This window comes from Aspergillus brasiliensis (assembly GCF_001889945.1).
Source record: "Aspergillus brasiliensis CBS 101740 unplaced genomic scaffold ASPBRscaffold_3, whole genome shotgun sequence".
Lineage (NCBI taxonomy): Eukaryota > Fungi > Ascomycota > Eurotiomycetes > Eurotiales > Aspergillaceae > Aspergillus > Aspergillus brasiliensis.
The window spans coordinates 1,876,084-1,889,872 of record NW_027137444.1 but is presented as its reverse complement, the minus strand read 5'-3'; the positions used below and the strand labels follow the sequence as shown (position 1 = coordinate 1,889,872).

Here is a 13,789-nt window from a genome sequence, read left to right as displayed (position 1 = left end):
GCTTATCATCGCCGATCGCGGGGCTGCCGATAAGCATCCAGTAACAACAGAGTTCGTCGCCACTGCAGATGACAAAGCATTTGTCTTTCTTTCAATCAGTGTCACTGTCGCATTACTTCTGCCTATCTACTCTTCCATGCACACAGAGGTCTTGCACATTGCTTTTAACTTGACGTCGAAGCCTTCACATTGCTGAATTAGCACGGTCCGAGTTGCAGCACAGACTTCTGAGCCCGCTGCGGAGTGGCGCTGCTATACCTTCACATCTAGTCAGGAGTCTCCAGCTTCCGCCACGATGAGTGCAATTCTATCTGCAGACGATTTGAACGATTTCATTTCTCCCGGGGTTGCGTGCATCAAACCTGTGGAAACACTCCCTGCAAAGGATCCCTCAAAAACAGATGTATGTGCTAGACTTCTTCTCTCCTTGTACCCCACTTCGTCCAATGAATGAGCGCTGATTTATAATCTATTAGAATCCTTATGAGGTGACCACAGAAGACAAAGTGCAACCTGAAAATCTTCCACCAGCTCAAATTTCTTTAACCGATTGCCTAGCATGCTCTGGGTGCGTCACTTCTGCCGAGGCCGTGCTCATATCGTTGCAATCGCATGCAGAAGTCCTCAATACTCTGGACGCGCACCCCGAGTTGCCACTGAATCGTGAAAATGGGTCAATCACACAGGAGCTGGGCTCAGCGAACGATGAAGGCCGAGTGTTCGTTGCAAGTGTCAGTCCTCAAGTGAGGGCAAGCCTTGCAGCGACCTATGGGATAACGGAAAGGGAAGCAACATACATGATCCAGCAGTTTCTCAGCGGTCCTCACGGTTTAAGAGCTGGGGGCAAGAATGGCAGCGGCTTTACATGGGTCGTTGACACCAATGTTCTACGTGAAGCTGTGTTGGTTCTTACGGCGGACGAAGTTGGTGAGACTTCAACCAACGGTCCAGACACCCCTAGTAACGGCACAACCAATGCTCTTCCCAAGCGGCCGATCCTCTCGTCCGCATGTCCAGGTTGGATATGTTATGCTGAGAAGACACATCCATTTGTTCTGCCGCATCTGTCCCGCCTTAAGTCTCCGCAAGCGTTAGCTGGCACGTTCTTCAAAACTGTCCTCAGTAAATCACTTGGCATACCGGCATCCCGCATATGGCATTTAGCCGTCATGCCTTGCTTCGACAAAAAGCTCGAAGCCAGTCGCGAAGAACTAACTGATGCTTCTTGGCTGTCTGCCAAGGACGAACACCATACAGCCGTCCGTGATGTCGACTGCGTAATCACTACGCGCGAACTATTGAGTCTGGCTTCTTCCAGAGGCATCTCTCTTCCCAACCTGCCGTTCAAATCCCTTCCTCAGTCCTTCATTCCACCTTTTCCAGATACGACTTTGCACAACTTCCTATTCTCAATGTCTTTCCCGGATCAATCAGCTGCCGCAGGTACATCCGGAGGTTACCTTCACCACGTCCTCCAGACTTTCCAAGCACGTAATCCCGGCAGTGAGATTGTCACTCAACGAGGAAGAAATGCTGACGTGGTCGAGTACACTCTCATGTCGTCTGAGCACACACCTATCCTCAAAGCCGCTCGCTATTACGGTTTCCGCAACATTCAAAATCTTGTTCGCAAATTAAAACCAGCACGGGCTTCTCGACTCCCAGGCGGAAGTCGACGGCTGGCAGTTGGACGGGCCGCCGTGTCCGGTGGTTCTGGCACGGATTACGCTTATGTAGAAGTCATGGCATGCCCTGGAGGCTGTACTAATGGAGGAGGCCAGATACGCATTGAAGATGCTCGCGAAGCCAGCTCGAGCGCACAGTCCTCAACCTCGGGCGAAGTGCCCGATCCGTCGTCGAAGCCGACACCGCATGAGCAACGCGCTTGGCTTGCCCGTGTGGACGAGGCATATTACTCTGCTGAGTCGGATTCTGAGTCAGAAGCCGGAAGCCAGTCGCAGCCCCTATCCATGCTCGAAAAAGAAGACAAAGTTCACAACGCCTTGCGTTATTGGTCTGACTTTATGGGCATTCCGCTTTCGAAGCTTGCTTATACCACATATCGCGAGGTCGAGAGTGATGTTGGCAAGTCCCAGCCTGCTGCGAACGATACTACTCGCGTTGCTGAACTGGCAGGGAAGATCGGTGGTGGTTGGTAGATGTGTTTCTTTTCTTTCTTTATTCATGACATATACCCTGTGATGTTTGGATGACATGAGACATGCGTGCATTTTCATCGGGACAGCAGTGTTTGCATTTGAACTGCATTTTATATAGAGAGATACCATGTTTGTGAACTCGTGGTAGCAATATCATAGGTCTTGGTGATGTATATTGTGTTCAAGAGATAGATAATACCTCCCAATAATAGGACGACCAGTTGTATGATGCCAAGGACAATCGTACTGTATATCAAATCACTACAAACATAAATTTTTAAGCCGACCAAAATCAACTACATCCTAAAAATTAGCTATGCTCCGGCAAAACCTCAGTACCACAAAATGCATAAACCATTGCACGACCCATACCGCTTACTAAGCCACAACCATAACCAGCTTATCCACAAGCATAACGCCTACTACCAACCGCCCAGACTAACCCGATCCAGCACAATCCTCCAACGCAAAAAAGTTCCAGAACAAACCAAACCACCCAATCCTTCCATCATAATCTATCCCACGCCCTCTCTACCTCCCCAACCGCACCGACCAAATACCCCACTCTACGAACATTGCTGACCCGATAAACCCACTACACTACAACCCACCATGTCCCGCGAACAATACCAAGTCCCCAACCTGGGCGCCGGCGGCGGCGGCGGCCAGAACGCCTTCGGTGACTCCATGGGCGCCGGCGGCCCCATGGACGGACCTGTCGTCGCGTACCTGTGCGGCGAGTGCAACTCTCGTGTTTCTTTGAAGAGGGGAGATCAGATTCGATGCAAGGAGTGCGGTCATCGCGTTTTGTATAAGGAGAGGACGAAGAGGTTAGTTAGTCTTATTTGCCCCCGGGGTATTTATTGCGAGGGTGTCTTGGGATAGATGTGGGAACGAGTTTAGACGAATGCATGCTAACTGGTTGACTTTGCGATATGCAGAATGGTCCAGTTCGAGGCTCGGTGATTCGATGTATGGAATTGAATAGAATCAATCGGTTTGCGTCGGGGCTGGGCTTGCGCCTGAACTGATGCAGTCTGGCTTTGCTTGTTTGACTCGTTTATGATGGGGTGGGTTGCATTTGGTGGCGCTTGGAGTTTGCTTTTGTCATATTATACACTTTGTGAGAATTGTGGTCATGTGTACGGGGGATGAGTGGGAGCAGATGGGCGGGTGAAGCTAAGTGAGGACGGGATTTTGTGCGAAAGTACCCCTCCCCTCTCCTTGGTTCAGGCAGTCAATGTGTCTACTGTGTTCGTGAAACATACTTGGATCTCCATTGTCGTAAACAGTACTCGTTTCGATGGTCACTCGGTATCATAAAATATCCACTACTACCCGAAAAAAGAGAATTATAGCCATGTTGTTGTTCTTTGAACAACTTTGGCTTATACTTTTAACCACAGAAAAACCCGAGAATCAGCCAAGGAATGAGTGGTCAGTGGATGACATGATTAAAGCCGGTTCGTGACTTCAATGAAGTGCTCGAAGGACTTCAGAGCAGCGCCGCTCTCAATGGCCCAGCGGGCTCGCCGGACACCTTCCTTCCAGCGCCCGCCGCCAGGGCCGCGCTCGGTGATGACCTGGCCGTCATCGCCAGGTCCCATGTTGCTTGTGTCCGCATCACAGATACCAGACACCGTTAGGAGGGCACCCACGTTCATGAGGACGAAGCTCAGGATGGGATCATCCCGGGGCAACTCATTGCGCAGAATGCTCATCAGCTTGGCTGCGTTGTCCTTGGGCATCTTTCTGCCGCCAACGTCAGACAGCGGGTGAGTCGGCAGGCCAAAATCGGAGGGGTGCAGTTGGAACGTTTCCATCTTGACCAAGGTGCGGGGGTTTTCCTCCTCATCGCACGAGCAATCGTCGTCCTGAGACCCGTCATACGCGGGGTTAGGATATTCCGATAGTTGCCAGCAGTTTGTCTTTCCTGCGCAGCTGATCTCGTCCAGATCCTCTTCACCGCAAACAACAAGCGCCTTCTTGCATCCGTTCTGTCGCAATGCCTCCACAAACACCGGGCCCAAGCTCTGGTAGGCCACACCAACAACACGCGCCTCGATAGCCCAATCGACTGGATTGGCAAGGGGTCCCATCAAGTTGAAGATTGTCCGAAGTCCAAGCCCACGCCGAACAGGGTCGGCGTACATCATGCCGAAGTGGAAGTTGGGAGCAAACAGGAAGGAGTAGTTGGTCTCCGCATAGACCTGGGGAAGGTTTTCGGCGTTAACTGCGCCAATCTTCGGGGGTACAGGAGTAATGGCGTTCAAGACGTCGGCGGATCCGGAGAAAGAGGTCTGTGCCCGGTTGCCATGTTTGGCGGTCATGAGGAGAGGGGAGGCAATGATCGAAGAGGTTGTGGAAATGTTGAAGGTAGAATGCATGTCTCCACCGGTACCAACGATATCGCACTAGAGAGGCGTCGCAAACGTCAGCTATATGACCCAATTGAGCTACAGAAGAACCAGAAACCACTCACCAGACCGCCCCTGTAGTTGCCCTCTTTCTTTGCCCGCGACTTGATAGCAGCAGTCAGAGTTGGTCGGTCGACCTGGCGAGCGGCCTCGCGCATGCGGTGCGAGCACTTGGCAATGACTTCAGCATCGCGGTCCAATCCCGTAGAATGAAGAAGTGTGAGCAGCGCTGCTGTCTGAATGTGCGAAATCCCGTCTTCAAAAATCAGCGCGAATGCTGAGGCAATCTCCGAAGCTTCGACCCGGCGTTCCGTAGCGGGGTAGGCGAGTCTCTTGAGGAGGGGTGAAATCGAGACATGTTGCGGTTTCTGGTAGTGAATTGGGGCGGACATTTTGCCTGTAGCTTGAATGTGAGCAGGGAAACGGAACCACACACGCTCCTATATAAGCAATGAGTCACAACTCACTCACCTTAGCTTCCCAAGCTTAGCTGCATGAGATGGAGGGCAGATTCGGAGTTTGGTCGGGTGCCGCTGACCGCAGAACAAAGAGTCATCTTTGCATCCGGCAGTATCCCACCGCCCGTCACCCCGGCTAACCCGCTTTGGGAAGTCAAGATTTCGTGCCATATTTTCGTCCAGCCGGGCATCCTCAAGCACGCTGCTCTTGTCGCCAGCATCGCCATTTTCACGGTCTTGGAGGGTCTTCGTCAGGTCTCTACCTGCTAGTGGTACAAGCGCACACCCCAATTGGCCCACATCCTCGAAATACCTCTTTCCACCTTCACAATGCCGCCTCGCGTTCGCATCTCCAGCGGCCGCATCACTCAGTCGGTCCGCCGACAAAGGGTCGTGTACCAACATGAACTCCCGATTGCTGCCAGATATGCCAGCACTGCAGCCACCGCGACAACCCCGGCCGCATCAATCGAGCAAATGACACACTCCCCCGCCCCCATCGCCCACTACCCTCCCACGCAGCCTCCCTCGCACCGCAACCCCGAATACCGCCGGTCCCAGCTCCTCCGGCAATACACCTCCATCATCCGCACCACGCCTCTCATGGTTTTCCTGCAGCACGACAACCTCCAATCGGTCGAGTGGGCCGCTATCCGTCGAGAGCTGAGCGCAGCCATGCAGAAGGTGGATGAGAAGATTGCCTCGGAAGGTCGGAAGGCCCCAGCACTGGCTCCGCACATCAAGGTCCAGATTGTCCAGACGCGCATTTTTGAAGTCGCCCTCCGTATCGTGGAATACTTCCGTCCCAAGCAGACCACCCCGGTCCCCAGAGCCGTCGACCCTGCCACGCAAACATCGGCCGAAATCCCTCTTGCCGCTTCCCGGGATGACCCTTCTCTCTCCCATGACCTCTCCCGCGCCGCTCATGATGCCGTCCTGTCCATGAAGGGCAAACATGAGCTGTCGGAGCTCCTGGTTGGACCTGTGGCCGTCCTCACCATCCCTCACGTCTCCCCCGAACACTTGAAGGCCGCATTGCAGGTCCTGGCCCCGAAGTCGATCGGTCTTCCTCTGCCTACACGGAAGGCCAACCCCGGCTGGCATGAGTTCCCTGTTCAGAACGGTCTGAACAAGTTGTCTTTGATTGCTGCCCGTATGGACGGACAGGTCTTTGATGTTGAGCAGTCCAAGTGGGTCACCAGCATCGAGGGTGGTATGGATGGCTTGCGGTCACAGCTCGTTATGGCTCTCCAGAGCATGGGATCCAGCATTACGAATGCTTTGGAGGGTGCTGGAAAGAGCCTTTACTTTACGCTTGAGAGCAGAAAGCAGGATATGGAGCCCAAGGACAAGGCACCCGAGGATGAGAACAAGGGTGATTCTGCTTGAACTGTCTAAGGCTGTTTCTTTTGCCTGGCTTGCCATGTATAATAAAATGTCGCGTGTATTTTCTTTCCCCCTTTATTTCCTTTTGGTTCCATTTTACCCTTCAAGACCATGATTGTTTTAGCACATGAAATTTCATTAGAACCGGAGTCATAGTTCTAGGTTACAAATACATACATACTCCTTTTGGCTGTTTACCCGCCCCTAAACCTTGTATCCGTGACCTACGCTGAGAATACAGCTATTAGTTTATTTAGACCTAGCCCACGTAACCGCCTTGTGTCGGTCGCCGACACATGGTGCGGTTCTTAAAACCACTTGCATGAAAGAGACTCGCAGGGGGATAGAAGAGCAACAGGACAGCTCTTCCTTTCATCCCTAACCAGCCTTGCTTAATTGTCGCTATTGCTTTGCTCTGCATGCATCAATTGGCGGTGCAACAGCCGAGCATTCATGCCCACAATGCATCGTACAAGATCCCAGTCACCATCCAAGCCTACCCAGTCCGTAACAAGGACACCAGTAGACCAGTCACCATCACCCTCTCCATGCTTCCTGCACAGATACTCAACAGTGGCGGGATTGAGCTTGGCGGCAATCTTCTCAGGCCAGGTTCCGACCTTCCAGAAATTGCTGGCACTCAGGAAGTTGATGTAAAATGGGTGTGCTCGCGTTGCTAGGGGACCTGGAAGTACCCCAAATGGGTATAGAGTCTTGCTTGCGCGTCCACACTGCTCCGTCACGTATTCGATCTTTTTATCAATGTTCTTGGTCTCCATGACCTCGTAGAAGTCTTGAATGCAAAGCTGACCACTGGGGCAGGTAGCACTGGCGCAGTTATCGGCCCAGCCACTGGCATTGATACCCCATCCTTTGCCATCGTGGATGTCTTTTAGGTGTTCTAGGATTTCGAATCGACGGACAAGGACAACTTTCCCGCGTACTTCACCTAGAGTGGGAATCTTTGGTTCTGTGTACCATCTGCTCCCGGGACGGGCGTAGTGGTCGTTGACGATCCTACTCAGTTGTTCGTCGGTGTGGTTTCCAGGACCTTCGCGTTTGAGAGAGATGATAAGGGTTTCGGAGGGATTTTGTTCAAGGAAGTCGTTCACTTCGTGCATCAGATCCCGGAAGTATTTGTTGCCGGTAAGTGAGATGGGAAAGACGCTGTGAACGAGGATAAGCTCCTCTTTCGACGTATCTTCCGGATATTGAGGCTGGACACGGATATCGAAGAATCGGACCCCATTCCTCAACTGCTCCCTGGGACTGACGGCCTGGCAACGAACGGATGGCGCTGCAACATGGCAGGTTGGGGAGTTGTGCGTGCCTGGAATTGAGAGAGAAGAGAGCAAGGTGTCATCCTTCAGCTCGCCCATCCAGGCATTCAGATTGGCCGAGGAATAGATTGTGAGATGAGATGCGGCGGTGATGTAGATCCCCGTGAACTTGAACTTGGGGTTGTCACACAGCGCCTTCATGGTGGCAGTCTCAGTGGTGGGCACTGGGGTCTGGATTTGATGCCTTTCTCCTTCCACTTCAAAGACCCAGCGCATTCGTTCCTTTTCAGAGTCGATGAACGAGCGAAGTTCTGTCTGGACCGATTCGAAGGGCGCGACATGAATGTCAACGTCTTTCTCAGCAAAAGGTTTCGTATCATCGTTCACTGCAGCAACTGGAGTGTTCGCACGGGTCGTATTGGTCAAGACCCGTGTGAAATTCTTCGCAAAAGTATGAACCCCATCAAGCGATCTATCGGGGGCACGGAAGCGCTCAATGCGCTTCAGTGTGATGGGCGTAGATGTGAGATTGCGAATGGTAAGATGTTCGGCCACCATCTTCTTTGACCTTTTATTATTCACTCGCTCAGGTGTTGGGTTGTTCTCCGATTCGTGTCTCGGTGGACGGCGTGATAAACACGGCATTTAGGACAGATCTCCGACGGACGGGACCGACAATCTAGACTTTATAATTAGCAGGCTGGCGAAAGGGGAGCTGATCCCAAGGAAAAGGCTGAAGTATCAGCTTGTCGGGGTTAGATTAAGGCCTGTAATTGGTCTATTTGAGTTGGGGGTGCCTGGTTGCAATGGGGATACTTTGGGACACTAAGATGGCCCCCGATGGGGATTGCGCCAATGAAGACCGGCACCGACTGCCCATACTGGCCCAGGATCACTTGCCGAGGCGGAACACCGGGGGCCCTGGAAAGTTTGCTACGCAGATGCCAACCAGCTCAAGGGTTTGCAAGAGCAAGCGTATTGAATAGCCTGGAATTAGAAAGTCAGCCGTAAGACAATGTTTGCTATTTTTGGGGCCCGCCGTTTCCCTGAGGGTGTGCTTGAAGTGGTTAGTTGATAATGATCAGCCCTGCGTCGTAAGGCTCTCCGTAATCCAGATCCACCACCCGCAGATACATCCCGCGGCTGACGATCATGAAAGAAACCAAGAGCTGGAGGTTACTTCTTTCACCCAAGGCAGTCATTGATACAGGTCAGAGTACCTTTGGACTGGATGAGTTGTCTGCTAGGCAGCGGAAATCTCTGAGGCTTGGTTCAGATCTGACTATTTCTTGGCTAGAGCGGAGACATATCTCTAGTGTTTGTGGAATCCCGCTGAAGCCGAAGATGATACATCCGGTTGTTATACATCGAGTAAACCGCCCCAACCTTTGGAGTTGGAGGACATGGATTGAATGGAAGAGAATCTAAAATGGATGCCTGTCTGTGGGCTGGTATAGATCGGCCCGCACGTGCCATGTTTGATCGCGGAAGATTGAACTTGCAGCCCGAACTGTGGGCGGAAGTGGGAATGTGGAGTAAGACACATGGTATAAGAATGTCAGCGCTTTAGGTACTATCTTAACATAACAGATTATAGTAACATAGTTGTGAATACTTCAATCCTTTATTATGTAGATAGGATACTATGTCTAGTTCTCTAGCCCTTGATATCAATGGACTGGTACCCAGACAGGCTTGTTCCGGTGCTCTTAGTTGTATCATAAACTGGCAGGATGATGTAGTCCCGCTAATGATTTCGTTTTACTGTCTGAAAGTGGAGAAGGACTATACTCGAAGATTATTATGAAATTTTCTACAAAATTGAGTCCTCGTCAGTCCGGTAGGTGAGTACTAGATCACTGGCTTGTAATGGATATCTCCGGTTGCTCGTAGGTAAGCTCCGAAGCGTCTCCGAGGTATCGGAAGCTTTCACGGTAAATGCCTATCTCAGATTGTTGCATCCTCCCTTCAATAGGTAATTGTATTCTATTCCTTCCTTCGCAAAACCTACAAAATCAATATGAGCCAAGTATTAGCATATATTACCGTAGATTTGCGTTTTCACAGTGTCTCATCTACGCGCGCGCGTATTGAGTGAATGAAGTAGGTAGGGTGACTTCCCAAACGGGCTGCCATCCGCATGAACCTGGCTTCTCACACCTCACCCCGCCTGTTCCCTTTAAATTCCTCTCAGCCTCCCGACCTTTCAATCTACATTTTCTCATCCATATTACTCCCATTCTCATTCTATCTTCACTTTTCATCTCATTGTCTGTCAAGCAACCACCTAGCTAGTATGGGAACCAGAGGCCTCGTTTTTGTCCGCTGTCGTGGTAGATACTTTGTCTACTACAACCAATTCGACAGCTATCCTGAAGGATTAGGCGATGCCATCGTGAATAACATACCTGAAGACCCTGAGAAATATCAAGGCAAGTCAATCCCTCTGCCTACATAGATGCATACGGCTCAACTAACAACTAGTCAGAATGGCTCCGATGTATGCGAATGATATATGCCAAGCTTGTTGAGCAGTTCGAGACACAAACTCTTCCGGTTGAAGTTCAAAGCTCCCGAGAGGAGTACTCCAGTGTGGCTCTGAAAGAGCGTTACGCAAAGAGCTTCTGGGCCGTCGATGATCGACTAGAACTCCCCCTGCTACAGACAGCGATCCCGGAGCTGATGAACGCGTGGAATATCGAATGGACCTACACCCTCGATCTAGACCGGGAGGTTTTGACGATTGACCACTCCCTCCATCTCTACCTGGTCAAAATTCCCCATGCAGGGGATTGGATCAAGTATCTTGGTCTAGATGGCCGACGCCGTCGGGCAGCTGATCGATGCACACCTGAAGGGGTAGTTGCTAATCTTTGCTGGAAGCCGAAGGTAAACAGCGCCTCCAGAGATAGGTATAGCCACTTGGACATTAAGGTCGCACCACTAGAAACATTCTACGACCAGGGAGACATCACTGACGCACGCGAGTCATTACTGGCTGCCATTTTTACGCGCATGCACAATAGGTATCGACCTGTCCTGGATGCCTATCTTGCGGAGTGGGATCCCAGTTGTTTCTCGTTTAGGGAAATGGCCTTTGCTATGCTGTCCATTGCTGCCGGTGAGATAACTCTTGAGTGCTCTCGCAGCTTCGACCAAAACCACCAGGCAGAAGGCTACTACTTGGCTCGGCAGGATGTCTCTCCCGAATTGACTGCGCCCTGCTACCTGCCGAGTGTTCTGCCACGATTTTTGCACGAGTCTCACCTCCCGGGTGTCCAGTCTGGCTCAGCACCTGAAGGCAAGATATACTGGCTCAGGAATGTCCTTGTATACTTGGCTTCTAGACTGGATCTGATCGAAGTCGAGGAAGCATCCGTCACCGAAGTTGTGGAAGCTGGTCTCAAGCAGGGACTAGAGAACTTTCATGCCATGGTTTTCTCAATCCTAGATGTGGTGCTGCTTCATGTTCAGAAAGGCCCAGAAGGAACCGTACATGTCAGCAGGTCTCCTCTTCTCGCACTAGTACAGTTTGATGATAAAAACTCAAAGTTTGCGAATGGTCCTCGGACAAGGGTGTCGTCTCATAGCCCTGCGCAGGAAGATGCGGGCACGGCAGACGAACATCTAAATGACTTCGGAAACATGGAAGCTGCTAGCCCATGTTATTCAGAAAACTCTACGCGAGAGGATAGTGGTCGTCCTAGCCAAGACGTCCCTGTTATAGAGGGTGTGGCCGCCTCCTCTGAGGAGCCCCAAACTCCGAGCTCCGAGCATGTGGAGCGACTTCTGTCTGTCCTCGAAGCTCCTAGCGCTGAGGATGATCGCCATTCTAGCCCTGCTCATTCGCTGGTCGTCGATGATGGGACCGAAGATGCTGCTAGTTCTGAGCTACAAGAGGGGTCTCAGCTTGAATACCCAGCCTGTGGCTCAGAGATTTCGAACAATATAGAGTATGATGACGATGACGATGAGTCTGCTGATTATGGTCCACGGCCGAAGACGCATGCCAATGCTTTTGTCGCAGTTTTACGTTTCTTCGACGCAGCTACCTATCGAAACCTGAAGCATGCAAGTTCGCGTGTGTTCCCCAATGAGATACTGGGAACCATTATGAGGTTCTCCGATACGCGGACCTATCGCACGCTTGGCGAAGTGTCATCTTACTGCCGCAGAATCGGCAACCGTGAGTTTCGCTTGAACGATGACTATGCTGTTGTGGGTCTCGACATTGCCGAAGAGAGTTTTATCTTGGAAGATTTGCACTCGGGGAAGAAGAGCAATTCCCAGATAAATCATTACAATGACGCCTCGTGGTTCCCTGTTACCCTCAAAGACAACGAGGTAAAGTTGAATCCTGTGGTCGGAATAGCAGACCCCATTAGACAGAGTATCTTGGATTCTGTGGGCATGGTGCTCTCGGAGGTGGTTCACAAACGTCCTCCCTATACAAAGCAAATAGACATGCCCGAACAGTAAGTTTCGATGACCTGTTGACGTTACGCGTATCTAATCTCTTCAGCAGGATGTTCTATGATTATTACGGCGGCAGGCAGATCGAAGAGCCGGAGCTTTTATTCAACATTGAAGACCACATGTATGTAGGGTCAGTCGAAGATGGCTGGGGTAGGTATCTCGCGAAAAGGTACCAGCTTAACTGTGGGTTGAGTAACCCGGAATATTGGGTCGTTCAAATTCGTGGTCCGAAATTCTGCTGCCTTCTACCCCCTAGGTACCGTGAACTTGTCATGGATTTCGCTTTCGGCAGTGGTTTTTATTGCTTTTTGCGCCATGTGCGTGACGAAAGTCCGGAGGAATGGGACCTGACGATGAAGCATGCCCTGCGTCAGCTTCGGCAACGAGAGGAGTCGGAAAAAAAGACTTCTACTATCAGTCCCAGAGGCCGACCTGTTGTCGTGGCCTTTACTACGAGAACCAGATTATTCTATTATGTCTACCGGCGTGAAGAGCCCGCAGCCCTTGGAGCCGATGCTAGTTCATTTTCTCGAGACATCGCTGCACGGTGTACGGACCCAGATCCTAGTCGGCGTCTTGTGCCCCTTCTTCCCGGAGACAAAACCATCGACTTGAAGAAAAGTGAGGAGAGAGATGAGTTTGAGAGCTGGATAAAGATCTTTTGCGGCAATTCAGACCAGTCAACTGAGTGGGATCCATTCACGGAAAAGCAGCAGCCGCTTATCCACAACAATCATGTGCCCAAAAGCCCTGTACAGGACACAGACGAGCCTTTTCTGTGACCACAGACCAGAGTCATAAGCCAGTTAAGGGCAAATCTCAGTGATACATCCAAGCAATGACGTCATTCTCTAGCTTCTTCAACTGGTGTTTCCAGTGCTGTGCCAGCTTATATTCTTAGCATCTTTGTCTTTTTCTTAGCTCACGATGCCCAAGTAAAGATGACAGAGTTACCACGGGAGGCTAGAATGCTTTTATGACCCACTCATCTGTTCGTGACAAAGGGTTCAGTGTTGTATTTGCTGAGATTTGACTTCAATTCCGATCGTCCGCTTGCTTTCTTGTTTCTATTACTTTGATATGTATGGATGAGGGCGATAACAGAATGATACCTACCAGTTGATTAGGATAAACCAAATAGGTCGAACTCCAATTGACTCAAAGAATGAACTCAAACAGCATATTTTCTATCGTCTAACAAGCAGTAAACGCACCATAGCATCTGCAAGAGCACTCATGAATCCCATTCCAGGCAGCTGCTATCCTGTAGGATTCTAGTAGTAGATATACCACATACAAAGATAGTAGTGGGGTCCTTCTTTCTCCAAATCTTGGCCATTACTGCCTACTACAAACCCCACCCCATCCTTAAGCTAGTAGACGATGCCACCCAATTGAAACTCAGCGTGATGTCAATGTTATGAATCTCCATCCCCACTATCGTATTTACAATAAGAAGTCGTAGGAGTATGAACTAGCAAATGCAATGTTTGTGTGACATTTCTAAGCAAAGTCATTTGTAGCTAAGAAGACATAGGTAGGTATCAACCGACAAACCGGGACAAAAATGAAAATGCAACTTCAATCCAGAGTCACAAACTCCCATATCAATC

At 50.7% G+C, this 13,789-nt stretch overlaps 7 protein-coding genes across 7 annotated transcripts; 5 read left to right on the top strand and 2 right to left on the bottom strand.

Annotated features, from left to right (window-relative positions):
• Positions 1 to 295: 295 nt before the first annotated feature.
• nar1 (iron-sulfur cluster assembly protein NAR1) lies at positions 296 to 2,159 on the top strand (the record flags this gene model as incomplete). The annotated part of the gene is made up of 2 exons (XM_067620625.1): positions 296 to 403; positions 477 to 2,159. 2 exons carry the CDS (start codon positions 296 to 298, stop codon positions 2,157 to 2,159), a joined length of 1,791 nt encoding a protein of 596 aa, XP_067482032.1.
• A 364-nt stretch (positions 2,160 to 2,523) lies between these two features.
• ASPBRDRAFT_147026 (uncharacterized protein) lies at positions 2,524 to 2,996 on the top strand (the record flags this gene model as incomplete). The annotated part of the gene is made up of 2 exons (XM_067619264.1): positions 2,524 to 2,814; positions 2,860 to 2,996. A coding segment is annotated over one exon (218 nt), but the record flags the coding sequence as incomplete, so codon positions are not given.
• On the top strand, positions 2,772 to 3,125 carry ASPBRDRAFT_204859 (Rpo12/RPC10 RNA polymerase subunit family protein; the record flags this gene model as incomplete). The annotated part of the gene is made up of 2 exons (XM_067621721.1): positions 2,772 to 2,989; positions 3,101 to 3,125. The coding sequence occupies 2 exons, from the start codon at positions 2,772 to 2,774 to the stop codon at positions 3,123 to 3,125; spliced, it is 243 nt and encodes an 80-aa protein (XP_067482030.1).
• Positions 3,126 to 3,613: 488 nt separating this feature from the next.
• On the bottom strand, positions 3,614 to 4,968 carry ASPBRDRAFT_193474 (anthranilate phosphoribosyltransferase; the record flags this gene model as incomplete). Its single annotated transcript, XM_067620624.1, has 2 exons — positions 3,614 to 4,573; positions 4,642 to 4,968. The coding sequence occupies 2 exons, from the start codon at positions 4,966 to 4,968 to the stop codon at positions 3,614 to 3,616; spliced, it is 1,287 nt and encodes a 428-aa protein (XP_067482029.1).
• Positions 4,969 to 5,364: 396 nt separating this feature from the next.
• Positions 5,365 to 6,423, top strand: ASPBRDRAFT_118558 (mitochondrial 54S ribosomal protein uL10m; the record flags this gene model as incomplete). Its single annotated transcript, XM_067617183.1, has 1 exon — positions 5,365 to 6,423. One exon carries the CDS (start codon positions 5,365 to 5,367, stop codon positions 6,421 to 6,423), a length of 1,059 nt encoding a protein of 352 aa, XP_067482028.1.
• A 195-nt stretch (positions 6,424 to 6,618) lies between these two features.
• ASPBRDRAFT_462194 (phosphatidylinositol-specific phospholipase C) lies at positions 6,619 to 8,599 on the bottom strand. Its single transcript, XM_067625585.1, has one exon. It carries the CDS (start codon positions 8,343 to 8,345, stop codon positions 6,813 to 6,815), a length of 1,533 nt encoding a protein of 510 aa, XP_067482027.1. The 5' UTR covers positions 8,346 to 8,599; the 3' UTR covers positions 6,619 to 6,812.
• Positions 8,600 to 9,868: 1,269 nt separating this feature from the next.
• Positions 9,869 to 13,408, top strand: ASPBRDRAFT_39984 (uncharacterized protein). The gene is made up of 3 exons (XM_067624253.1): positions 9,869 to 10,132; positions 10,189 to 12,175; positions 12,226 to 13,408. The coding sequence occupies exons 1-3, from the start codon at positions 9,997 to 9,999 to the stop codon at positions 12,956 to 12,958; spliced, it is 2,856 nt and encodes a 951-aa protein (XP_067482026.1). The 5' UTR covers positions 9,869 to 9,996; the 3' UTR covers positions 12,959 to 13,408.
• The last annotated feature ends 381 nt before the right edge of the window (positions 13,409 to 13,789 follow it).